The sequence below is a fragment of the Neophocaena asiaeorientalis genome, unplaced genomic scaffold (genome assembly GCF_003031525.2).
Source record: "Neophocaena asiaeorientalis asiaeorientalis breed wild unplaced genomic scaffold, Neophocaena_asiaeorientalis_V1.1 scaffold145, whole genome shotgun sequence".
Taxonomy (NCBI): domain Eukaryota; kingdom Metazoa; phylum Chordata; class Mammalia; order Artiodactyla; family Phocoenidae; genus Neophocaena; species Neophocaena asiaeorientalis.
In genome coordinates, this window is record NW_020172629.1 from 151,036 (window position 1) to 178,700 (window position 27,665).

The 27,665-nt window shown below is 37.6% G+C and overlaps 2 protein-coding genes across 16 annotated transcripts in view; one reads left to right on the forward strand and one right to left on the reverse strand.

Moving 5' to 3' along the window:
* The window catches only part of KMT2C (lysine methyltransferase 2C), a 206,933-nt gene that overhangs the window by 50,387 nt on the left and 128,881 nt on the right, over window positions 1–27,665 (reverse strand). For 10 of the 15 annotated variants that reach the window (XR_003002445.1, XM_024739156.1, XM_024739160.1 and 7 more), the window contains 10 exons: window positions 26,779–26,844; window positions 25,593–25,805; window positions 18,965–19,093; window positions 17,488–17,607; window positions 14,524–14,654; window positions 10,708–10,888; window positions 6,833–6,937; window positions 5,304–5,441; window positions 5,090–5,122; window positions 4,851–4,991 (listed from right to left, as the gene is read on the reverse strand). Coding sequence is in view for 14 of the 15 variants with exons in the window: in XM_024739156.1 (XP_024594924.1) it covers window positions 4,851–4,991; window positions 5,090–5,122; window positions 5,304–5,441; window positions 6,833–6,937; window positions 10,708–10,888; window positions 14,524–14,654; window positions 17,488–17,607; window positions 18,965–19,093; window positions 25,593–25,805; window positions 26,779–26,844 (1,257 nt within the window). In the remaining variant the exon portion in view is untranslated. The remainder of the gene's footprint in view (window positions 1–4,850; window positions 4,992–5,089; window positions 5,123–5,303; window positions 5,442–6,832; window positions 6,938–10,707; window positions 10,889–14,523; window positions 14,655–17,487; window positions 17,608–18,964; window positions 19,094–25,592; window positions 25,806–26,778; window positions 26,845–27,665) is intronic. The other 5 variants (XM_024739165.1, XM_024739164.1, XM_024739167.1 and 2 more) reach the window with 2 other exon arrangements.
* LOC112395774 (40S ribosomal protein S27-like) lies at window positions 217–4,836 on the forward strand. The gene has a single exon (XM_024739169.1). The coding sequence runs from the start codon at window positions 3,198–3,200 to the stop codon at window positions 3,447–3,449; it is 252 nt and encodes an 83-aa protein (XP_024594937.1). The 5' UTR covers window positions 217–3,197; the 3' UTR covers window positions 3,450–4,836.

Genomic DNA, 27,665 nt, shown 5'->3' on the forward strand with positions numbered 1-27,665 from the left:
GCAGGGGACACGGGTTCGTGCCCCGATCCGGGAAGATCCCACATGCCGCGGAGCGGCTGGGCCCATAAGCCATGGTCGCTGAGCCTGCGTGTCCGGAGCCTGTGCTCCGCAACGGGAGAGGCCACAGCAGTGAGAGGCCCGCGTACCGCAAAAAAAAAAAAAAATAAGTAAATAAATAAAAAAAGAATCAATCTCAACAAATGCTAGTGAGTTGTATCAAACATTCTTCTTCACTCAAAATTTACAAACAGATGTCCCTAATATGAAAAAAACACCTATTACTCTCAAATTGACACTTTCTCTAAAGTAGTTTGGAACAACAAGCAATATTTCATCTACCATTATAAACTGGATGACTACTGTAAAAATAAATAATTTGTTTTTGACCTAATTTTCATTACTTGCAGTTTCAGCCCCCAAATGTATTTTAATTCTCATTCCAGTACCTTCACATCTTCTTTCTAATTAGACATTAGGCAAACCATAATAAGACCACCTTGTGTTTCTCCAAACTCTCCACAGGCATATAACTCCAACCCCTATTGCGATCATCTATTTTCCTAAACTATTTGGAAATAAGCCAACTGTCCTTAACCAAGCAGTTTTCCAGCAAAAAAACAAACAAACAAAAAACCCACCTTTTTTTGGTGTACGTTCAAAAACCCCTTCCATAAACTTACAGTGGTAATCATTTCACGACATATGTCAAATCACTATGCTGTACACCCTAAACTATTCAGTGCTGTATGTCAACTATATCTCAGTAAAACTGGAAGGTGGGGAGAAAACCCTTCCAATTTAAAGACATAATAAATACACGGCCTCTACTTATGTCGTAACACTCAGAACAACACTAGGAGATCCACATCCACATCACCAGTTAATTATACAAATGCAAATCAGTTACAAAGTTGGTTAATACTGGGCACACCTGGTATAGTGACACAGAACTCCTAACCCGATCACTTGCCAAGCTATTAGAAAAAATAACGAAGAGAAGTGTCCTGCCCACGTAACGTTCTACACTACATAATGTCCTTTCAGCCAAACCAGACCCTCCGTTACGACCCTCAAGCTCGTCTGAGGACACTGGGGCTGACTGCCTGCAGCTTTTCAGGCTTTGTCTCAAGGACGGTGGTCCTGGAACCATCTGACTTCCAGGTTAGGGCTTCTCCTGCAGAACGGCAGAGCTGGGCCCACTGGATCTGGACTCCACAACAAGTGTCTCAGGACACTTAAGTTCACTCCAAGGATCGGATTAAGAAGCAAGATTTCTGCACTTACTCCAAGTAGAATGCTACTTCTATTTTTTAACTTTAGAGAAAAGTAGGTTCCACTAAGGAATATGATATTTTATTGAAAAATATTAAATGCCTTTCATGTAGTTAGGATAAAGAAAAGCTCCCTTCCTGGCAGCGAGAATGTGATCTATCCTGCAGCTATCAGCACTGACTACTGTACCTGCAATACGACTATAATGAAACCTTACATAATAACAATAGCTATTACTCATTAGCAATTTAGTATATGCCTGGCACTGTTCCAAAACCTTTACATGTGTTAATTAACTCTTTGGTCCTCACAACCAGGCCATGAAATGGGTTATTAAGTGTAGCTCCATTTATGCAAAAAGACCCAGAGAAATTGAATAACTTAAGTACACATAAATAGATGCAAAGCATTTTCCCTTTGTTATTATTTTAACTAGAAGGTGGTCTTTTTCCCATTCTCTCAAGTCTACCATACCTGGTCACACTAGTATCTTTTTCAAGGCATAAACCATGGTAAGAATTGCAAAGCCACTTCATGGAACTTTCACCTAAAGTGATTTCAAGTTACTGTCTCAATCTTCTTGAAATTTCCCTTCTCCACTTTCTGACCTTCTGTAAAAGTGTCAACACATCACACTCTGCCCTCCTCATCGCTCCTACTAAGTTGTTCCACTGAAGATCACAGCAACCTCACCATCCAGAGAAACAATGCCTTTCACCCCAGCGGACCCTACAGCCTAATGACCGCCACTGCGAAGATCCTATACCTCTCACTCAGTGTCTCCATCTCTCAGCTTTTTTCACTTCCACCTAATGCTTCAAAAGGGGAAAGGAGTGTATAATTGCATACCTAATATAAATCAGTTGACTTAAGCATGTAACTCATTATTTAATTAAAAAGAGTTCTTCCAGATTCTGTACTCTACTGGCAGTATATTCTTAAGAAACCTCACCCTTCCAACCACTAAACAGACAATTCCTAAATTTTCATCTATAGCCTTGAACAACTGCAACTGCCTGTAAGTCAGAACAATGTGTATGTCCCATTTCTAAGTAAAATTGGCCTAAAATTAAATCCATTACATCTCCACTACCCTCCCCCTACAACACAGACACACACACACACACACGCGCGCGCACGCACTTCTTTGTTCCCCCACAACACACACACACACACGCGTGCGCTTCTTTGTTCCCCCTACAACATACACACACACGCGTGCTTCTTTGTTCCCCTACAACACAGACACATGCACACACGCGTGCATGCATGCTTCTTTGTTCCACGTTTCCAGTTTACAGCATGACTGGTTATCCTCTAGGCAAGCCTGGCTTACATATAGTCTAGTTCAATTTATTTCCTTTTTTCTCACATCTTACATCCATTTGGTAGCACTATCCTACTTACTCTAACATCACTGTCTCTCAAATCCATTTCCTCCTTTCAATTAGCGCTGCAGATGTATTTAAATGGAGCCCAAATTCTAACTCAGTCCCAACTGCAATAAACTCATTCGTACAACCCTTCTTGCGTCAAATCCATCTCCAATACTGACATCAGAGCTACTCTGCCAAAATGTGTAACTCATCAGGTCATTCACTGGTGTGAGGTCTCCAGTGCCTCTCAGAAACCTGGAGAAAAAAAGGCCAACTGCCAATGCCTAGCTGTGTAGACACAGTTCAGTCCCATGCGTACTTTTTGTTCTGCCTTCTTAAACACTGACCACTTACCTCTCTTCCTTTGCCCTGGAAAATGTTAGAGCTGCCATTCTTGAATATCTGTGTGGTCTCCCTGCGTGTGACCTGATCATGCTTTATCCTTAAATTATTATTCTTTCAAACATGGATGCTGAAATCTTAGCGACTCCTATGCAAAAAAAAAGATCAACCCCACCTTTCCGATGATGATGACCTCCCCACGAGAACATGCCTCTCGCAAAGGATCTCCTTCATCCCTCTCCAGAAGAGAAGAGGAAACACAAGAAGAAGAGCCTGGTGCAGAGCCCCAATTCCTATTTCATGGATGTGAAATGCCCAGGATGCTATAAAATCACCACCATCTTTAGCCATGCACAGACAGTAGTTTTGTGTGTTGGCTGCTCTACTGCCCTCTGCCAGCCGACAGGAGGAAAAGCAAGGCTTACAGAAGGACGCTCCTCCAGACGGAAGCAGCGCTAAAAGCTGCCGGAATCAAGATGAATGGGAAACCATCCCAACAAACACATTTTGGGTAAAAAAAAATAAATCAACTGCCCCCAACCTTCAAAACCTTATTAAAAATGAGACTGCACAGTGAAATGATTTAAACAACGATCATAAAAGCTTTTATAAAGGAATACATCTTTAAATGATTTGATTTCTGAAATACATACTTTTAGTTTCAGAAAACATGGAGATAGTTTTTTTTATATGTTGAGAAGAGAAATATTGAAGAGTTCTTAATCATTAAGACAGCATATGGGAACAATTAAGGCAAGAAGCACTTATGATGTCTGTTTTATCCAAATATAAATCACATGTTTAGTCTAGCAAAAATCAAGGTAAATTTATGTTCAGAGGCTAAACTGGTAGAAACTAAAATATTTCAATTATGTGCACTACAGAATTTTTCATGTATACACAAAATTGGTAGTAAAGATAACATTAAATTAGTTGTACATTTCAGCACTTACACAAAAACAGTGTATGAGCTTATAAAAGTATCATTACAAATTATTCAATTCAGTATATAATCATGAAGCAGTGACAACAGGATATAGAGAAATGACCCATTATTCAAATCATCAAGAATACACACCACCATCTCCCTTCTATAGGAGATTCCCAGACCGGCAGCACTACCACCTTACCTACCTACTCCCACAAATTTTAATTCTAGCCTATCAGATTTTAGCTGTCCAGGCAGAGGGAGAAAGGAAAGCCTTAAACTTGTTCTGCAAGTAGTTACAAATAGGCAGAAGAAAGTGGATTAAACGAAATAGGCAAATTTCCACAGAATTAGGAATTTCATAGTCGACAGTGGTAGAAAGGCCACTGATGTACTCTGAAAGTATGTACTAAGGACATACTCTGTGGCAAGGTATACAGTGGTGAAGACAGATGTGACCCAAGCCTTCAAGGAGCTCACAATCTAAAGGGAAAACCATAATTACCCAAATAGTCATTTATATCTGCACCACATGCTACCAAGCATGGGGGAGGTGTGGAGGTGGGGATTTGCTAACCACTGAGGAAATGACAGTGAAACTGAGACCAGATAGATGAGTCTAAGGCAGCCAGGTGAGGGGGGAGCAGTTCTCCAAACATCTTTGCAGGAAGGACTGAGTAAAAGTGAGCTGGGACTAGGACTGGGGGACGGGAAGAAAGCAGGCACTGTTAATAGTTGCACTGCAGATCAAGTGAGCAGAAGAATTCTGGCCATGAAGAGAATCGCCGATTTCCAGAGGATGTCAGGGAGGCAGGTGTGTAACTGAGGGAAACTCAGAGATTGGTACTCTTCCATCGGCACAAAAGAGGGCTTTCTGCCATCAGTCTGTGTGCGTGGTTCCTGAGGGGCACACACCGCAGAGCCATACTTACAACACTTTTCGAGAGGCGACATACCCTGAGCATGCGCGGGCAGCAGCGGAGGTGCCGGAGGCTGTGGTACAGAAGCTGGCTGCGTGGCTGCAGGACTGAGCACGGCGGTAAACAAGTCCTCTACATCCTTTCCTCCAAGCTCTAGGAGACACAGTTCCAATGACAGTACGATTAAAGGGCTACAGAGCCAAAGCACAGGGAATTCCATTCTTATAAACTAAAAATCAAAACACAAATACCTGGTATTTTATATAACTTCCCAAGAATTGCTCCTAGGATAAAATAAAGAGGTGGAAATATTAACAACCATCATTTCAATATACTGATACAAAACAGCATTTGACATAAAATTATCAGAAGAGAAGTTAAATTGTAAATAAGCATGCAGAAATCTTTGAAAATCATATTTACTCATGTCTTTTAGAAAGCCTAGATGTAGGGCAAATATTTTACCATCTGTGACCATTTTGTCTAGTTCAGGGCTGAGGATGCCATCGAGCTGCTCTTCACTTAACGGTCGTGAACTCTGATTGACACTTGGCTGAGGCAAAGAGGAAGGATCATCAACGCCGGCACCAAGGTCTATTCCAGCTGAGGAGCAAGGTATGCGTATTAAAAAGTGAACTCTGAACACTCACACAGAATGCACTACACTATTTCCCTGCATTAAAACACAACCATATGAGTAACACAGAGCGATGAGAAGCCCGTAATTCTGAATTAATCTGGATTCCTAAATCAATCTGGAGAGTCAATCAGGAAAAACTAGGCACAATGTATCTATAAACTTGGGTGCTGCTTAAAGTTATGGTTTAATCAATGCAAACACATTCCCTGAGAAACCAAAGAACACATCTGGTTCTAAAGTGCTAATTTCCACAAAAAAGTAAGCAGCATATTATTAAGACAGGACTCTCTAAGAAGAATCGATATACAATGTTTAATATACAATTAACTGCTTAAACTCAGAAGATAGTGTTTCAAATGTATGGTTCAACTTATCATATGCAGTTTGTGAAACAAGTTTCACACAAATTAATGACAAGCTCTAAAATTTTTAATGCCTTGTAAAAATTATCCTTTTGTGAATAATTTCAACTACAGATATTTCTGAAATATTCTGTAGTCAAAAACAATATACAGATTATGTTTATTACATGCTTTATCTCATATAAATTGGTTTTTAAGCAATAGTCACATTTAAAACTGGTTTATCTACTTTATCATGCTTCCTCCTTAATATTACTGCTATCAAAAAGTAAAATTTCATCTGCTCTTATCTGGAACTTATCTGCTCGTATAGGAACTAACTCTATAATATTTGGGTAATATTATAAATTACATACTAACATGAATAAAACCATTCATTTAAAAAAAAAGAACACTACAGAGAAAGTCATCCAAAACACAGTACAGTTGTACCATGCTTTAGCTGCACGCACAAAGGGAAAAGCAAAGTTGGATTAGTGACAGATTAGCACTATAACAAATACACATGCACCTACAGGTTGTTTCAGCTGAAATCACTATTTAAAAAAAAAAAAGACTACTTCTAGTCAGCCGTCATCCATTGCTCAGTTTCTTACCAAATGGACAAGATGAGCTCTCAACCTGGAAAGTGCATAAATCAAGACCTACAAGACCCAAACCAAATAAAATGGATGATTACCACGGGAGCTGGGGGACGGTGCAAACAAAAGAAGAAACAGGTACAGCAGGACTCTAAGGCAACAGGCCTTAAATCTGATGCAATTAGACAGGCAACAGAAATTAACTAACTTGCTATTTCCCCTCTTAAAGCAGGAAAGCCAAGGCAGATCAAATAAAATGATGAGTTCTTTGACGAGGGGAGGGGAGGGAGGAAGGAAGGAAAAGAAAGAAATTTTTTTTTCAGTTTCAGAGAAAAGACTAAGCTTGTTTCACACACATACCTCTCACTCACATCATAAAATAGACACTGGGCAAACAGCACTCATATATACCTGAATGATCAACTGATTTTGCAAGGTCGTCTGAAATTATTCCAAGAATGTCATCATCTGTGTTTAAGACTTCGGAAATATCGGCTAAGGGATCATCAGCAGTGCCTAAGCGCAGTAAGTATGTTTGTAAAGTGTCAGTATTTTCCTAGACATTAAATTCTAAAACTCACTCATTCAACCATTTACTAAATATCTAGAATACAGCAGATACTGAGGTAAGTACTAGAATCATAAAAAGATTATTACTTCTAAAGTAAGGAATTTTTCATAGAAAAGGCACTCCAACATTTTCAATAACAAAACATTAAAAATTAAGACTTTTGTTGTTGTGACTACTGTGTATTAACAATAAAATAAAATTTAAAATAAAACCCATAGGCAATAAAAGTGAAACAAAGCAAAAAATTAAGAAAGTGGCATCACTAAAAATGACATCTGGAAAACACTCCAGAAGATAAATAAAATATTAAAGGCAAACCTACTGTTTAGAAGTTCCTCGTAAAGTATAAACCAGATACCATCTAGTAAAATGCCTACTTCCAGCTTTACCCTTAACGCTGATTAATTCACTTATTTATTCAAGAAAGTGTTTGAGTACCCACAGAATTATGTCTATGGATTATGTTAACAGGCACTGGTCCAGCCACTGGGAATACAGAAGTGACTAAAACAAAGTGCATGGCCTCCAGAGCTTACTTTCGCAGAGGGAGTCTGACAGTAAATAAATGACAGCAGTGTAAGTGCTATAAAGATAAGCAATAAGGAAAGAAGGATTCAGAGTAAGATGTGGAAATACCGTTAGATATCAGATAAAGTGGTCAGGGAAGGCCTTTTAAAGGTGGTTACCAAGCGCAAATCTAATAAACAAGCTACGGGAGCATTTGCCCTAAGATGGATAGAGTACCTCAGGCGAAGGGAAAAGCAGATGCAAAGACCAGAGCAGGAAGAGTTTTGTCAAGACAAGGGGCCAGTGCTTGCGGTAATAAAGGGAACGAGTGGTAAGAGACTGAAAAGGCAGTCAAGCAAGATTATGGATGGTTTTACAAGTCAAGGCGAAGACTGAGCTTTATTCTGAAGTATAAAGTACAGCTGACCCTTGAACAACATGGGGGTGAGGGGCACCGACCCTCCACACAGTCAAAAATCCGAATATGACTTGTGGTCGGCCCTCCCTATATCCTCATTTCCACCTCTGCAGATTCAGGCAGCCAGAGATGGTAGGACTCCTGTACGTATCAGTGGAAAAAATCCTCATATAAGTGGACCCTCGCAGTTCAAACCCCTGTTGTTCAGGGGTCAACTGTATAATGGGTCAACCTTCCTTGCTGGAAGGTTGCCAGAGGAGGGTGTGACTGATATCTTACAGGGAAACGCTGGCTGCCAGGCGCAGAACCGACAGGGGTGGAGGAGGGGGTAAGGCATGTCGGCAAGAGGGGAGATGGATCAGTCAGCAGGCCTTGGCCGGGTCTAAGTGAGAGGCGGTACCAGCCCACACGATTGTGGTGGGAAGGTGAGGTTAGGAGTGGTTGGCTTTGGGATATCATTTGAAGGCAGAGGCAAACTTGTGGAGGTATCAGATATGGAATGTGAGATAATGAAGAGTCAAGGAGAACTACCAGGGTTTCTGGCCTAATCAAGCAGGAAAATATTTAGGCTACCTTTAGAAACTTTATTAGTCATTTAAGTTAAGGGATATCTGAGTATTTTTATCCATTTGGACTATATTTTTACTTAAGGAAAAAAAAAGGATTTATATTTAGAATTGATAAACAACAAGGTCCTACTGTATAGCACAGAGAACTATATTCAATATCCTATGATAACCCATAATGGAAAAGAATATTTTAAAAATATATATATTTGTATATATGTGTATATATATGTGTATAGCTGAGTCACTCTGCTGTAAGGCAGACATTGGCACAGCATTGTAAATCAACTATACTTCAATTAAAAATTTAAAAAAAAAAAAAAAGGAGAGGAGGGGAGGACATAAAATACTCCAGATTCTAGATCAAATATTTCTATGAAAATAGTCTTGTCCCATTAAACGTATACTTCTCAAATAGAATTCAGACATACATAAAAATAGAATTTTTCAAATTGAGCTAAAGTAAATTCTGTGTGCCCAAATATTTGTAAAGTTTTTAAGAAATAAAATTATTTCAATAATGTATTCTCTAGACAACAGTACACTTGAAAGAAAAAAAATTGGGGGATAATTGTTCCAGGGTTAAGGTCTGCGGGCTTGTTTGTTTTAAACCAATGGAATTCTACTAAACAAATTACAACCAGCGTTTTTTAAGAGACCATGTTTTAAAAGTTCTCCTCTACCTGAAGAAATTTTGTATCTTATCAACAAATTATTAAAACTGATGCAATGGACTACATTGAATAAAGTATTTTAAAGAAGGAAGCCACTACTTTTGATTTCCCATCATAGTGGCAAGAGAGTGGTTTGACTGCACAGAACATTATATTTAACCTAGGTTTTCAAATGTGTATTACTCTAGTCCTCTGCATTTTGGCTTTATCATTAAACTATTCTCTCTTCAGGAGTTCTGTGGAAAAAACAACTGCAAATAAAGGAAACAGGAATAAAAATAGTGTACAGCAATGTCTTTTCAGTCACAATATGTCTCCTTCCAACCTCAGTTCTTTTCCTTATAAAAACTCAAGGGCAATTTCCCTCTATGTAAGTCTTTAAATGGCTAGTCAAGACTTTTTATAAGATAATCCTTCAGAGTAAGACATCCTTTGAAGGGCTGACAAGTCTTTCACTATGCATTATTTTAACAACATATTAACATGGATCAGAGCAGGTAAGTACTCAAAACAACAGAACTAAAGTAAAATGATCTGCTAACATTAAACAAAGAGCATGGCCTTTACTCTCGTGCTGGGTGCATTCAAATAACAGGGGATAAGATTGCTTCTAATTATTTCAAGAAGTTAAAATAAAAAATAAAAGCCTGTATTTCCATCCAGGATAGTGGTAAGTTAATGAAGCTGTAACTACTTAATGTATCAAAAGTCATCTTTCAGTGGAAGGCTGCTGCCTTAAGATTGTTTTCCAAATTGAGTTTATAAAATTAAAGGAGTAATAAATGTAATTCAATGGCAAAAGGAAGCCTGTCAGAAGGACATTAAATTTCTAATTGAAAGCGAGATAAAAATACAGAAGTGGAGGAAAAACTTTGTGATACCTAACTAGTTAAACTCTGAGAGCCTTGCTGACGTTAAGATTAATAAACATTAAGCTCTCATACCCTCCTCTGATTCTAGGTAGTCCCCATATTCACTATAGCTAGGGCAGTGGGTCTCAATAGGGGACAGTTTTGCAGGGACATTTGGCAGTATCTGGAGACATTTTTGATCATTATGACATCATGAGGACAGAGATGCTGCTAAATATCAGGACAGCCTCCCTCCTGGAACAAAGGTTTATCTGGCCCAAACTGTCAGTAGTGAGAAACTGATCTGAAATGTATTTTACTTTATTATCACAGTGGAACAGCCAGTTCCCAGCTACAGCACTCTTTTCCTCTTCTGAATTTCTTGGGGCTATGTAATTAACAAAAATCTACCTAAGTTGAAGACTATTATATTTATAACTCACCAACTATGGCCTAATTACACTCCCTTACATTACCCTCAGCAAACTGTAAACCAAACATTTTCCTTCACCACTCACAGGAGTTGATTTAGTGGTTGTTACACAGATAAACTTATTTGATAAATCTTATAGACCTGGTACTTCAATAAAGTTAATTTTTAAAATGCATATGAGGCCAAACTAAAGGATTTCAAAGGTTTGATTAAAAGGAAGATGAATGTAATGCGATAAAGAAAAGTTTGTCACTGATTCCACATACCGTGAGTTCCAGGTTTTGCTGGAGTTGAGGATGAACTAAGTAGTGGATCTAAGGAAGGATCCAAGAAATTTGTGTTCACGTTTGTTTTGTAAGAAAGCTGAGCTGTATCTTCTGATAGATTATCTAAACTCAGTCTGTTTTGTCTAGTTGTATCTAGAAGATCTTTTCCAAAGAAAGCTTCCTAGATAAAGATAAGCACATATGAGAACAACTGACTTAGTTATAAAATTCTCAAATGAGAACAGATAATTCTGTCATCATTTTGATAAGAAGGCAGAAATAACAGAAAAGCTTAGTATTTAACAATATAAAAATTGAATATAGAAATATATAAATAATTATAGAGATAGCCTGTCAATTCTTTTATATGAAGAATTGACCGGAATTTTAAAAATAAGGTTTTTGGGGTTTTTTTTTTACAAGAATCAAATAAAATTATGCAAATAAAACCACACAATTCTGTCAAATATGTTTCTACCAACTGTAGTATAATAATTCGATATTCCCAGATCAGATTACAATTAAATGTAAAAATGGATAAATTTATAACAGTATGGCACCTTAATTCATATTATAAGAAAAACTAAAACTTCATGAATATTATTAATATTTACAGATTATCTACAGAGGACAGCACAAGGGTTTGATCTACAGCTTTAATATTTATATACTTCAGATAGATTTAGTATTCTCATACTAATGCATACAACCATATTAAAGACGTCACATGCTATAAATCTGAGAGAGGGTTTTTATAGTCATTTTAAACAAACTATGTGTACAAAATGTATGGCTATTAAAGGCTATGGCTTTTTATCCATTTACTCATATTAACTTTTCTCCATTTCAATATACTTGCTCTACTGTAGAGACCACTCTTTCAAGCTGGGCTCCTTACAGCTCTAGATCTCCCCCAAACTTCTCAAGCATCAATAAAGAGAACAAAAGGAAGCACTGGAGACCCCCTTCACTTACTTCAACCCCAAAACTCTATTGTCTATAATGTGGTCTGCCTGGAAAGGGGATTCTTGGTGGAGGGCAATTTTGCAGTAACTACCAACATTTAATACACTTTTGCCAAAGACACATACACAAGAAAAGTTCACTGCAGCATTTTTTAGCAATACCAAAAAGAGAAAACAGACTCAATGTCTGTCAAAAAGCCTATGACTAAATAAATTATAGATATCCATACTGTAAAATACATCAATTTTTAAAAAGGATGTAGAATTATGCAGTCAAAAAAAAGAAGCTCTAAAATACAGTATTAAAAGAAAGCAAGTTGAGTGATATGTCCAGCAAAACATAAAATACAAACCAAGACTATACAAAAATAAATTATTTTAAAAGTTCTGAAAGGATAAACACCAAGCTGTTAACTTTTGAAAAGGGACGGGGAGGAGGTATGTGAAGTCTGGTAGAGGCGATGAATATTTGATTTGAAATTTTCACTTTTTTTAAATGAAGAAGTTGTTTCACTATGAAAAAGAAATTTGAAAACCCACAAATACAGAGCACTGGGCAGGAGATGATTTGTTTCTTGTACTGGCAATGCTTTTATCATTAGGAAAGCATCTTAGAACTTTATAGATCATTTATTTAATGCCTTCAGTATAAATCTGAGAAATCTGAGACCACCATTAGCAAGAATTTTTTCTTAATATGACCCATGATGAATTTAGTGGTATTTATCAAAAACTGTTAGTTCTTACTACTTTGGTGGCTTTTTGTTTCCTGCAGTTAACGTAAGGGAGTGGCTCCACCTGGTTTGTGACTTAACAGTGTTCAGTGATGACCAGAACCTGGAGACTCCAGATCTACTACAGGGGTTCCTATGGCCATGTGGTACCACCAGCTCTTAATAGGCCAGGTAACTCTTTCTACTGGGTGGATTATACAATTATTTATAGTTTATCTTGACACTGTTGTGATTAATAAAGAAAAGCTAGAAAAACACTGTTACTGAATTCCTGGCGGGTTTTCATCACTATATATTATGTATGCCCCACCCCACCCCTGAACAACGGCGAAAAAAAATACAACTGCTATCACAAGATGTCCAAGAAATAGTACTATCACAAAAGGTTCCTGCACATCAAAAAAGCTATATATTACTGATGGACGGTAGGGGAATTACACCTGTACACCAAAAGAAACAATCCCGATCAACAGATTTAGACTACAGCAGCAATCAGGAAATCAGATCCACTATTTTTAAAGGCTCTTTTGCAAAAGTATGCGATGCTCAGTTTTCATATCAATACTTCCATTAAAAAGCTGAAGAAAGCTTCCTAAATGTACATTACACTTTACAGAAGGGTCAACAGGAGGAGGGGGGCATGCCATCTACTCAGTACTCCCAGGAAGGACTATTAAGATGGGAGGTGAAGGGCACAGGAGACAACACAAAGGGTGCAATTAAATATAATCTAAACAATAAATGGTTCTATTTCCTGAACAATAAAATTACTGTTATATATTTTTTATAGGTACAAAGCTAGAATGAATAGGTATGTGAAGGGAATAAGGGGAAAATAAAACATTTATTAAAGATAGATAAAATGTAAGGTGCAGAGTTAAGCACTTTACATCCACAATTCTTATTTCATCTCTCAACATTTCTGTACAGTAGGTATTACCACAATTTTATAGATGAGAAAACTGGGGCACAGAGATGTTAAATAAAACAAAATCACATAGCTAACTGGTAGCGTAGTGGCATTCAAACCCAGGGCTCTGACTTTAAAGACTGCACTCTTTAAAATGGACACTGCCCTTATGATGTTAGTTGTCTAACAAAAATTCACTCATAAGTATTATTATATACTTAAGGTACTTATGCTTTGAAGTCTTATTTGATAAATATAGAAGACATTTTAGTCAAATGAGTATTTGAATTTTACACTTCTAATTACTAAAAAAAATTGAGGAAGCTGTATGTTAATTGAAAGGAAATGCCTTTAAAACCAATTAAATTAGTAATAGCTAATTGGAAAATTAAGGTTAAAAAAAAAATTACAACTCAAGCAATGAAGAGCTATCTATGTTCGCCATAGCTGCGTGGGAGGGACAGATCAGATGGACACTCAACGACAGTCTGATCCAATTCAATTTCTACACATGAAGGAAGAGAGGCCAAGGAAGGATGAATTACATGCTCAAGAATCTAGAATGAGCTATGGCTGAGCCAGCCTTTACGGCTCAGTCCTATTTCTGATGTAGGGTTCTTTCCAATGTACCACATGGCCCTGAACTCCTCTGAGACTTAATGTTTACAAGATGAACTAGAAGGATTTCTATTTACATCTATCAAACAATTTCTTCATATTGAGGGATATTTTCCTGATGTTTATTTTAGAAAACAAAAACAATTCAGCCTAAACCTTTGGTTCACTAGGCCTCTAAAAGTGGTAAATATTATGAAAGCTGCAATTCTGGCGGCTAAAAACCCATCATCATTCAGTGAACATAATTACTGTAACCCGTACTAGCAAAGGAAGCTGTCCACCAGACTTGCGTTTGCAGAGCACGCAGGCATGATTGGTTTGGAAGAATGAGCTTTTCCCAGCCGAAGAGTTCTTGTGTTTCTTATGAAATTTATAAATGAAAAACTGGGATTAAAAAAAGAACTTTGTAAAAAGTATCAAAGCACAAAGAAGATAAATGTAATTTTTAAGAGGCTCTGGAAGGTAAAAAATGGCATTTATGATGACTGATTAAAACATGTACAAAAACAACAAAACTCTTTTTCAAAACTCGATACATCACTTTACGTTTCTTTCATTAACAAATATATAATATAAAGCAAAATATTACTTGTAAATAGGCAGGGAAAATTTCTTCAAGCTTATTTTTCCTTTTTCGGTATCTCTTCTTTATTTTTTCAGTGTTTTCAGTAACAGAAACAGATTCATCAACTAGAGTATCTGGTAACTGCTCACTCCAGCCTGAAACAATAGTCACATTTATAAATATGTGGTATTTAAAATTTTCAGATAAGTCCACCAAAAGTAATTTTATAACTTACCAACATACACACAGTTCCACATAAACAAGCTTTTTCCTTTTTCTTTCAGTTTTATTGAGATATAACTGACATACAACTAAGTTTAAGGTACACAGCATAATGACTTGACAAATTACCTTTTTCATAAAAAGACCTCAAAGTAAGTTTATTAATTTTTAAGTATCATAAAAAATTCATTTCATGTCTACTTATTATCAGCATGCTTCCCATTGTTTCTTAATGAGTATTTTCTTCTTCACAAAGTAGAAACTTGATTTTTTTAATGCTGACCTTTTGTTAAAGATTAAAAAAGGAAAATACATACTCAATGCTAATGAGTATGGATAAATGGCTACTTGAACACTACTAAAGGGAATTTAGTGGGTACAACCTTTTGCTAGAGTTTATTGGGACTATCTAACTAAAGTCTTTTAAAAAATGTGTCCTTCAATCCAGCAATTCAAGTTCAGGGATTTACTGCAAATTAGGTATCTGGAGTACATACACAGTTGTGATAATATATGACTATCTATGAATATGATAATAAATATGCTATGAATGCTCATATTTAAAATCAAAGAAATGCGAAAATCCAAAATGTTGGACTACGAAATTAACAATAAAACAAGTACACCACTTAAAGCAGGTAAGCAAGCAATCAAATGATACCCTCACATACTTCAGAAGGCACATGCCTTCTGAAAATCAATGTGGGCACTTTTGTTGCCAGACTACATAGGTGGACTGAAAACAACTAAACATAGTGGATAAACATTTTTTAAACATTTTCAAAAAAATACAGCAGTAGGGCTTCCCTGGTGGCGCAGTGGTTGAGAGTCCGCCTGCCAATGCAGGGGACACGGGTTCGTGCCCCGGTCCGGGAAGATCCCACATGCCGCGGAGCGGCTGGGCCCGTGAGCCATGGCCGCTGAGCCTGCGCGTCCGGAGCCTGTGCTCCGGAACGGGAGAGGCCACAGCAGTGAGGGGCCCACGTACCGCAAAAAAAAAAAAAAAAAAAAAATACAGCAGTAATCGAAACAGAAAATAAAGAATTCTCCAAGACCAAAAATTAAGGTAAAATAGGAACCACAGAAATAAGCAAAGAACTAAATAAAGCTCTCTGAAATTTTGCTAAAATCTAGTGACCCTGAACTCCAGTTTTCAGAGCCTTATGAGGAATGCGGAATAGAAGACAAAGCCTACAGCTTCTTCCCAAGGTGTAGAGATTAACCAGAAGCTGTCTGGTATAAAGGGGGGACCCTGAAGGACTCCACACCAGGGCTGGTTTAACAAGAAACACACCCTCCCATTCCCCTGGTCCTCCACACATCACTCACCACCACCACCACCCCCCGCCAACCTGACAGCAAAGAAAACTACTTGTCATCTTGTCACTGAATAAGGTGCTGGGTAGAAAGGCAAAAAAATGAAAATCTTCCCGGAGAGTTCATAAACTCAGTACAGCCATGATATGTAAGAAATCTGAATTTATATAACATAGGTGGACCAAAAAACTTCAAGCTAAGAATTTAGCTTAAAGGAGTCCTAAGGGAATAGCACCTCATGTTCCTGGCAACAAATATTCTCTGAGGTAACCAACCTTCACTTCAGTCCTCAAGAAGTTCAGAGAATGTTCTAAAGAACATGAGCTCACAGTTTAAAAAAATTTTTGTTGCTGTTTAATGTATATGTATCTATCTCACACCATGAACACAACGAAATGAGGCACTAGGAGACAGGGCCAGGAGATACAGAGCAGAATCAGATATGCAAAGGTTTTAGAAATGTTATATTCTAAATCAACTAAAACTGGGAGGAATAAGCTGTAAAAAGAAGCTACAAAGTGTTAAAATATCAAAAAAAGTAGTTTAGAAAAGGAAAAATGCATAATAAATTAAAAACTCAGTGGATGACACAAATGAAAAATATTGAACTAAATGATAAAAATAAAATTATATAGAAGACAAAATAGAGACAAAGATGGAAAACAAAAAAATTGTTTCATTGAACATATCACATTTCTTAACTGGGGCTCATTACAGCCATGTTAAGTCATATTAGAAACTTCTTTAAAACTCTTATGGTGCTTCCTTTTAAAAATGTGCAGCAATTTTTCTGAAATTCATTCACAGGCCAAAACCCCATCACATAGTAATAAAAGAACTCTATTCAAAGAATATGATAAAAACATCTTTTTTCTTCAGATTCTATATAAAATATTTAAAATACAGAAAGTGTACAGATCATGACCATACTGATTGCAAAGTCTTCATTAGGACCAATTCTTAAGCTATGACTTAAGCAATGATTTAGCTATCTTTGAAACTCTAAGTAACAATGACAGACTAATAATTGGAAGATGTATTTCTAAAACACTATACAACTTTGTTATAAATTATTGGGATACGCTGTCACTTTCAATTATATAGTCTAAAAAGTTTCCAATTTTATGCCAAGTAGCTAATGCAGGCAAAGAAAGGCCTTTTGTGAGATGGCCAGAAAGTACCAGACATAACTATGTGATTCAGTCCCTATTCAGTCCCGCATATTCTCAGTCCCTTCTTAAAGTAATCTCAAAGCAATATAATTGATTGGATTTAAATAATTTTCTTATCAAACCTAATTTCTATATTGCAGATATGAACTTTACAGGCACTCAAATCCTTTCATCACTAAGAAGCAATAAGGTTGTCATTGTAACATTATTTAGGATAGTTCTTTTCAATGGGGATATCAAGATAAGAGGGTTAAATCAAACAAAATCAGTACCATACCATCATCTCTGCTAGGTAACTGCTCAGAAATGGAGCCTGAGGAATCTTTTCTGATCACAGATCTTTTGGTTTTTCCTTGCCCAGTTCGACTTCTTTGTCGTACCATAAATCCACCAATACCTACCCAAAACAGAAATTAGGTCATCTTGTAAATAACTACTAATTTCTCCCTGTAATTCCACATTAAGTAGGGTGCAATTGCTTAAACAGTGAGGCTTTTCCCAAATTCAATATGGGTTAACTTAAATCAATAATCTCATTTTAATGCAAAATACAAGAGTTTGGAAATAAGCAAATAAAAGAGATCAAAGTTATTGTTACCTCATTACTAACCAAATAGGAATACAAATTCATCAAAGTACAGAAGACTGCATGTATTTCTTCTCCTAAACGATGTCAGGGTAAACATTATAGTAAATTATGCTTGTTTCCTTAATGTTAGTAACTCATAGATCATCATTCAAATTATTTGTATGTTAGCTGAGGGAGAACAGATACAAGATACAAACTAAACTAGATGATCCAAGCAAAAATCAACATGACTTCTGGGGTAATGTGCCTAGTTATTCCTAAAGTTCTTAGACGAGTCAAACTGTGTAATTCTGGTTACTACTAGACTTTGGGCAGGTTATTTAACTTTTCATTGCTTCAGTTACCTCACTGGTAAAAAAAGGGATAATGTATAGTATCTCCTATACACATATGAAAGCACTAAATAAATAGATGTAAATGCTGAGAATAGCGCCTGACGCATAGTAACACTAATAGCTTCTGTCATATGACAGTTGTCTAGCAATATACTTTGTGACCTAATGGGCCCCTCAGATGGGTCCCTTACATGGAAGGCAGAAAAAGAAAAAACAAAAAACCCCCAACATTTAACTATAAGTTCCTGGAAGGAATTTGGCAGTGTCTAAAAAAGTAGGTGCACTTATAAGCCTCATAATTATGAAGAAATGAAATCATTTTCATACAGTGATTTGGACGAAGCTAATCTAGGCCCTTGTTATAAATGTGGCTCATCTGTAAGGAAGGTTACCTTTTAAGGTCTAGCAGAAAACAAACACAGTTTTTCCTTACACATCAGAAGGTATTTAGATCACTCTTACCAATAAAATATAAGCAATCAGAAGAATAAAGATTGAACTGATTCAATAAACTACCTCATTCACTGGTAAACAGACATTAATAACTGCCTAAAAAAGCCTACAAGTTCTGGGGACTTCCCGAGCAGTCCAGTGGTTAAGACCCTGCGCTCCCAATGCAGCAGGGCCCAGGTTCGATCCCTGGTCGGGGAACTGAGATCCGCAGGCCGCACGGCACAGCCTAAAAATCTCTCTAAGTTTCAGCTTAGAGAGTTCTTAAGAAGTTATATTTCATCCTGATTATTTCATTATATTTGAAGCCCTCAATATTATATTTTTCTTAAATTAACTAAGTTTTGATTATATTAAGATGTCTAGCTCAGGCACTATACCTGGTCTGTATGGTTTCCTTTTTCTCTTTTTGACACCCTCTGTTCCTTCTACTCCCTTAGTTTCATCATCCACAGCTTCCCGTTCAGGACTAGATTCTGATTTTCCATCACAATCCATAAGTTCTCCTTCTGGAAAAAAGTAAACGTACAGATAAAATTGAAAAAGCTATCAAATACACAATTCCTATGTAACAGGAAATACAAAGCAAAGTGGCTGCCGAGCCATTCTAATCATGCATCCCGGTTGATAGGGAAAGTACAGAGACAGAAAAGGCCCTCTAAGGGCTGCAGAACTCATGCTAATTAGTGCAATGTTCTCAGGAAATGAAACATAAGAATCAGAGAAGGGGAAACACACAGAGAATGCTTCCAAAGACAATCATAAATCAATCTGCACTTAACCTATCATTCCCTTGCTTTTAATTGTGTCTTCAGGTCCAGGACCCCAAGGCTGTCTCTCTAGCCTACAACTCTCTTGAGTTCCAACTAATCTGTAATTAGAATTACCTAGTTACTGAAAACTTTATATACAAAATTGAACTACTAATTTAAGATGAACCTTCTCCCTTTCCCAGGATTTACCTATCATCATTAAAAGACATGGAAACGTACCATGCAGGAGGCAGATTCCCAGGAGACAGGCTTGACAATTCCTAATTTCTTTTCCCGTTCAATCAGGACTCCTCAGTATCTCCCGAGGACATTCTATTTCCCTCAACTACCACCTGAGTCCAATCTTGACTTACTGCATTCCCTCCCCGCCTGTTCTGCCTTGCCTCCATGCTTACCCTCCTCTCCAATCAGTTCTTTAAACTGCAGCCTAAATGATGTTTCTATAAATATCAATTGAAAAGTATCAATTTTCTGCTTAAAAATCCTTTAATGTCTTCCTAGTGGCCTCAAAATGAAATCCAAATTGTAAGGCCCATTATAACAGTGTCCTGTGAACTCTCCAGCTTCATCTCACTCCCGCTATGCAAGCTACACTCAGCTCCCTGAGCACATCAAGCTCCCTGTCCACTGCCTCCCCACCTCTGCCACCTTCCACCTACCCATCTTTCAGGATTTGTTTTTTTTTTTTTTGGCTTCGTTGGGTCTTTGTTGCTGCACATGGGCTTTCTCTAGCTGTGGCGAGTAGGGGCTACTCTTTGCTGTGGTGCGCGGGCTTCTCATTGCAGTGGCTTCTCTCGTTGTGGAGCACAGGCTCTAGGCATGCAGGCTTCAGTAGTTGTGGTGCAAGGGCTCAGTAGTTGTGGCTCACGGGCTTAGGTGCTCCGTGGCATGTGGGATCTTCCCGGACCAGGGCTCGAACCCGTGTCCCCGGCATTGGCAGGTGGATTCTTAACCACTGTGCCACCAGGGAAGCCCTCAGGATTTTATAACCATCACTTTCTTAGAGAATTCCCACAGTTATACATGCTCCTGTACGTTAACATTATGCTTTATTTTAATTGGTTCTTTTAATGTCTGTTTCCTTGCTAGACTATATTCTCCTTATCTAAGACTCTTATTAACAGCTGCATCCTTAGCATGGTACGTAATAGGTGTTCAACAAATTTTTCACCAAATGTAAGTAAACAATGAAACTAAGTAATGCATACAAAAGCTCAGTTCCTAGAGAGGAATGCTGTTTTAAAATCATGGTAATCAAAACTTTTCAAGCTGTATATGCTTTACGCTGTGCTTTAGGGGAAAAAAAAGTTATCAAATACATTTAACAATAAATTGTTAACACTTTTCTTCGATATTCTAAGTACTATGCATATTTCTGTAATACCATGAGTAGTGTATTTGTTTTCAATAATATTAGGTCAGTGTTTAAGGTCAATTCTATAACAATCTGATAACTGCTTTCTACAGCTAAGATTAAACCATGGAAATTTTATCTATTTATTTATTTACTGAAACTTAGCAAACACCAAAGGTAACAAGCTAGCAATTATTTACCTTAAAATAAACCCACTGAAATATATGAGAGGGAATTTACGTTTAAGATGGTAGACTAAATTCATGTATCTAATTTCACTCTCCCAAAACCCAATGTACAGTAAAGCAATCTATTTTTAAAAGATAAACCAACAAAGACAGAAAAAACAGGAAAGAAGAAAAGCCACAATTTTGGAAAGAGAATGAGAGATGAAAACTGACTCAGGAAATACAAATTCTCAGTTGAAAGTGGAAGGAACGAAGAAAAAAATCCAACTTTATCACAATCCTCAAAAGGTTGAAGAACTGGCAGAGTTCTTCAACCTTTGGAAATGGGTGGGAGGCAGCTAAAGCAAAGAGAGTTTTATATCATATTAACTACAGAAGCCATAATCCCTATGACCTTCCCAACTTCACACACTGTGAGGCTGCCATTCACACTCACAGGATATGGGACTCAGACACTCAAACTCAACACTGGGGTCACGGACTGAAAACAGGATTAAGTGACTACACGCATGTTAAATGCTGACCCTCTCTCCCCTGGGGCCTTTCCCCACTAAACTCCCAGAAAGCCAGCAGCTAAACCTCTACTGTCCAAGCAGGAGACAGGAAGATTCTTCTGGGAAACCTGACCAGTCCAAGAGAAATGTCTAAAGGTACTGACACTAGGGGATTTTTCCAAATAGTGAGCACAGATCACAAAAGCTTAGCCAACAGATACCACCCACAAACTCGAAGATTTTCATCATTTTTAATCACTCATTCCTTATTTTTTAAAAAAATTATTTATTTTTCCAATCACCACTTTTAGTCCTCACTTTTAATCACACACGGACAACCAAGGATTATCACATGAAAGACAGAGACCACAAAATGCAACTGGGAATTGAAAGACTAGGCAGGAAAAAGAAAACATTAGAAAAAATTTTTCAATCCTCCAACAGGTAAGATAAAACATTCATGAGGCAAGAACAGGATGCTATGAAAAGGAACATGCAAAGGAAGGAAAGAAAGCTCTTGGAAATTAATCCATGATATTTGAAAACAAAACAAAAATGAAAATCAGTAGAGGGATAGAAAAATAAAATAAAAAATTTACTTTAGAGTAAAATGCAAAGACCTGAGCTAGAAAGGAGGAGAGAAAAGACAGGGAGAATGGGCTGAGTGGGTCTCACACCTGAATAGCAGGGTCAAGAAAAAGAAGACGGGGCACGGAGGGGGAGAATCAATGGTTTCAAGAACATTTCCTAACGCTGAGGGGTACGAGATGGCAGACGAAAGGGACCACTCAGTGCCTGACAAAAGAAAGGAAAAACATCCCTAACAGACTGAAATAGACATATCTTCACCAAATTTCAGAACACTGCAGACAAAGAATTTCCTAAAATCCCAAGAGCTTCCAGAGAGAACACGGATCATATAAAAAGTATCAAGTTCCCTATATACCAGGAACTAAAAGACACTGGATCGATGACTTCAAAATGCTGAAGGGAAAATGAATTCTAACCTAGAAAAGATCAGTCAGGTGGGAGGGTACATTTTCAGAAGTACATAACCTCTCAAATTTACCTTCCATGCATTCTCTCTCAAGAAACAACAGAAGGTATGCCCACCAAAAGTGAGGGAGAGAAACAAGGAGGAATACATGAAATCTCAGGAAACACACAATAAAAGACTGAAAAAACAAACAAAACCCCTAAAGGTCTTATCAGTTTGGGAACTGAGTTACTTACATCCATACAAAGGAATATGAAAAATGAGGCCATGAAAAATGAAGAATAACATAAAAGCAAGAACAGCAAGACAAAAGGAACACAAAATATATATCCATGTGCTTGTACATGAACAAAACACCTCTGGAAGGACACAAAGAATGGCTGCGTCTGGAGAAGTGAACTGGCAGGACAGGGAAAAGAGAAACACCCTTATTCTTGTGCAGTTTAAAAACATGTGAATATATTACTTGCCCCCAAACAAAATTTACAGCATTGAGGAAATGACCGTTAACGAATTGCAGGAGGTGATAACCGACCCACCCGGCTGCTTCCTCTCCTCTCAACCTGCCCCACACCATGCCTGCCACAGCCTGGGCGCGGTCTCACTCCCCACCTCCCGATGTCCCCACCGTGCTGTGAGGGTCCACAGGGGGCAGCAACTGAGAGGGAAGCACTGTGCTCCCGCTCATCTTTTTTTTTTTAATAAATTTATTTATTTATTTTTGTGGGCACTGGGTCTCCATTGCTGTGCACGGGCTTTCTCTAGTTGCAGCGAGTGGGGGCTACTCTTGGTTGTGGTGCGCGGGCTTCTCATTGTGGTGGCTTCTCTTGTTGCGGAGCACGGGCTCTAGGTGCGCGGGCTTCAGTAGTTTCGGCACGCAGGCTCAGCAGTTGTGGCTCACAGGCTCTAGAGTGCAGGCTCAGTAGGTGTGTTGCACGGGCCTACTTGCTCCACAGCATGTGGGATATTCCCGGAGGAGGGATAGAACCCATGTCCCCTGAACTGGCAGGTGGATTATGAACCACTGCACCACCTGGGAAGTCCCCGTGTTCCCACTTTTTCCCCCCCACCCCCTGCGCTCCCACTCTTGAGACACAGATAGCAGTTTTATTTTCTTTAGATTTGGATTTTTTTGCACTAACAGGCTATCCAGACCCCAGGAGCCTGCTTTTATTGCACAAGTTTGTTTCTGATATGCTAAGGTGATTGTTTATGACTTATTTTCCTCAAGAAACGTTTATCAGAAGAGTTTAAAAATGAACAAAAACAACCCCCAAAAAGGTGAGTATTGCTGCAATATTTCAGGAGCATCACAAGTTCATTTGGACTTCGTCGACTCCTGCGGAATCTAAAATTACGTATGTATTATGTGTATAATATGATGGACAGTATTACTTCTATGGGGATCTCCCTGCTGGCAGCCTCAATTTGGAAACTGTACAGCTGCAGAAATATCTACCATTTCTCACAGTGTTGTTTTACAGAACGGTAGTTATAGGGAAAACCTTCTTGGGTCTTTCTATTGATGTTTTGTTTTTTAAACAAACATCAACAAACATTTCTTCCCTCTATAATTTCATGCTTTGGGAATTAGTGTGTACTACCAAGAAACCTTTCAAATTCTGTGAAATGCAGCATTTCTCAGATTTAAGGGACTATGGAACCATTCTTCAGGCATTTTCTGATACCCTCAGAAACTGCAATTCTTCACTGTACTTTGGCTGATGGTAAAATCAGGTCAATTCCTCCCAGATACACAGACTACTTCTTCACAAGCCTCAAATCACTTAAAACTTCAAAATGAACTTCTGTTCAATAGTACTTGAAAATGAGTTATACGTAAGCATCAGAAAGCTTTTCTCCAACCACACAGTGCAAAAGAAATGTGAGGATTAGTTGATAAAGTAACAGGAGCACACACAGACCCATTCTAAGCCACCATCAACTCTCACCTGGACGGCTGCAAGAGCCTCCTGCCTGAACTGCTTGCTACAACTCTTGGGCTTAAAAGTCTGTTTACATCACAGCAGTGTTCCTTTTAAACTATAAGTAAGATTTTGCCACTGTTCTCATCAGATACCTCCAAACAACCTCCCATTCCATTTCCAGTAAATGCCTTAAGCATCACCTTTATGGTCCTACAGGACCTACTGAGTCACCCCACTTCTCCTCACAACTCTGATCTCATCACAGGCCTTTATCCCTTTGCTCACTGTGCTGGACACACTGTTCTCCACAATGTTCAGCAAATGTTATAGGCACATCCCACTCAGGGTCTTTCCCGTTGTCTCTCCCCTCAGATAATCGAGTGGCTCACTCAACTCTTTAAAGTCGGTGCTTAAACATGGCTTCCAGTTCATCTGGGCCCTCAGCCCACTGTCTGTGCTCCCAAGTCCTCTCAACAGCACTTGCCAAACACATCTTTATTAACTTATTATGTTATGTATTTTTAATGATCTTTTCTCCTAACATTAAAATGTAAGTTCCATGAGCAGAGAATCTTATCTGCTTTGCTCATTGACTTGACTTCCAACATCTGGCACACAGCAGGCATTCAATAAATACTGGTGAATGATAAGATGTGATGGAACAAAAGCAACTATTACGTTATTTTTGAATCAACTGAAAAGAAATAACCACCCTAAAAAACAAACAAGCCTATGGCGATCTCCTTCAGAGAAAAGCAAAAATAAAACTCATGTGGAATTTAATGCCACTAAAATTATTTTTTCATCTCAAGAAAATTCAGCCAGAAAAACCTGATCAAGAAAATGTTTATAAACAGATGGTTTATGATGAGTATCTGTGAATATAAGCTTATATTTGAACATTAATGATGGTCTTTCATTTCTAGATTGCATGGAGTTCTACTTTAACTTAACCATGAAATCCAAGTTCACAGCATCTGAAGGGGTTTATGCAGCTATCTGGCAAACCCCGAAAAGATCTGAAAAGATCTGTGACCTTCGAAGATATGGTGCTCCTGGAAATTTCTGTAATATAGGTCTGTTCTAGGATACATGAAACGAAGAGAACCTGAAAAGGCAAGGTCTCAGAAGACCACTGACGCAGGACAGTGTCACACCAAGGGTTACCTTCTAAGTCAGCAGGATCTACCCTTAGATAAATCAAATAATTTTAAAAGCTCTTTTATATTCTTTATTTTTGCAAACATATTCCATGGAAAATATGTAAGTATTACCTCGACTATCATCCATTTCACCATCCCTTGAATGCTCTGATTGGATGTCTGGAGGGGTCTGAAGGACGGCCACGCTATTCTGATTTATGATCTTCAACTTCAACTTTGGTTTTGACCGTTTTCTTCTTGGAACAGTAACTGTGAGGCTCTGTAACTGAGTCATCCCTGATTCAGTCAAACATACACCATCCTGGGTGTAGGTCTTGGGTGGATCTAAAATTACAATATCCCAAGGATACAAATTAAAACTTTCATTTAAATTTTGATTGATAAGTTGATTATTGTTCCATAAGGACCATGTCAAGGGAATGTGACTTCTATAAACCAATTACCTATGAAATGCACAAATAATTAACAGTACTCAGTTAAAAGTAAGCATAGCTGGTCAAACCTCCTTGAATTATAGAGAGAAAGGTTGTAAGTTTTTTTTTAAATGCTCTTCCTGGCATTTCTATTTTCATGTATCAATACAGGGATTTAAAAAGAAAGCACGGAAGCTAAAAGCAATGCTTCAGTCACTCGACTATGAGCCTTTTCCTAGAGTATCCTTTCAGACTAAAAGGTGAGGATCAATTTACAGAAGAGAAACAGAAATACTCCATAAGCCCATTTGGAAATCAAAGCATCAGTATAATCACTTACAAGGAGAGGTAGTAAATAAGCAAAAATTTAAGTGTACCAAATTGCTGTTCATTAGGAAAATTTCTGTACGATCCAAATGTTTTTGTATCAGATGATATCAAACAGAAGTAGGCAAAAGAATGAGAGTCTAGTAAGAATATCATGTTAGTCACTATTCTAGGCTGATCTGTTACAGAAAAAAATAGTAAGAGAATGAATTCTGAAGAAATCTCTTTGCTAGCTAGGCCTTATTGTCTAGTCTAACTGGTAACTAAACACAATAATGTATCAACGAAACCAAAACAAGTATGTAGTTAACGGTTATTTCAAAAGTGGTTATTTTCACTGCCAATTTGGTGAGATCTGTAGGAATACTGTCCCACTAAAGCTGGGAAAGACAGACACTTTGTATGTAATTACAGAAATGATTACCAACATTAGGAAATTTACACTGAACACCCAAATGAGTAAGGCAGGATTCATGTAACGTGTCACAATTCAGTTATATAAAAGCATTTCTTTGCTTTTTGTAAAGAACAGTCAAGGAAAGCATTTCAGATTTTACCTAGCTCTTTCACTTTTGTGACAATTTGTGCTACAAGTGAAGATTCACAGCAGTCTGAGGAAGGCACTGAAATGGAAAAAAAACAAAAACAAAAACAAAAACTCGTGATTTTTTCACAAAAGGTAAGGTGTACTTAAAGATTTACATATGATTAAAGTTTCTACTACTGTACCCATTTTACTAAAATAAATGCTTGAAAACTAAATAGAATTAAATTAAATAGAATTAAAAGCTGCCTTTAAAACAACAAAGAGAAATGGTGGAGGAAATACACAACATCATGGAAGAAAAACTGGTAAAGATAAAGAACCAATGTACTGGATTCCTATGTATTGCTAATAACTACAAGATTATGAGTCTTTTTTTAAATAAATTTATTTTATTTTATTTATTTTTCAATAAGTGGTGCTAGGAAAACTGGACAGCTACATGTAAAAGAATGAAATTAGAACACTCCCTAACACCATACACAAACATAAACTGAAAATGGATTAAAGACCTAAATGTAAGGCCAGACACTATAAAACTCTTAGAGGAAAACATAGGCAGAACACTCTGACATAAATCACAGCAAGATCCTTTTTGACCCACCTCCTAGAGAAATGGAAATAAAAATAAACAAATGGGACCTAATGAAACTTAGAAGCTTTTGCACAGCAAAGGAAACCATAAACAAGATGAAAAGATAACCCTCAGAATGGGAGAAAATATTTGCAAACGAAGCAACTGACAAAGGATTAATCTCCAAAATATACAAGCAGCTCACATAGCTCAATATCAAAAACACCAAACAACCAAATCCAAAAATGGGCAGAACTAAATAGACATTTCTCCAAAGAAGACATACAGATTGCCAACAAACACATGAAAAGATGTTCAACATTACT

Coding starts and splice junctions, on each gene's coding strand:
- LOC112395774 (XM_024739169.1), top strand. CDS start 3,198: ATGCCTCTCGCAAAGGATCTCCTTCATCCCTCTCCAGAAGAGAAGAGG.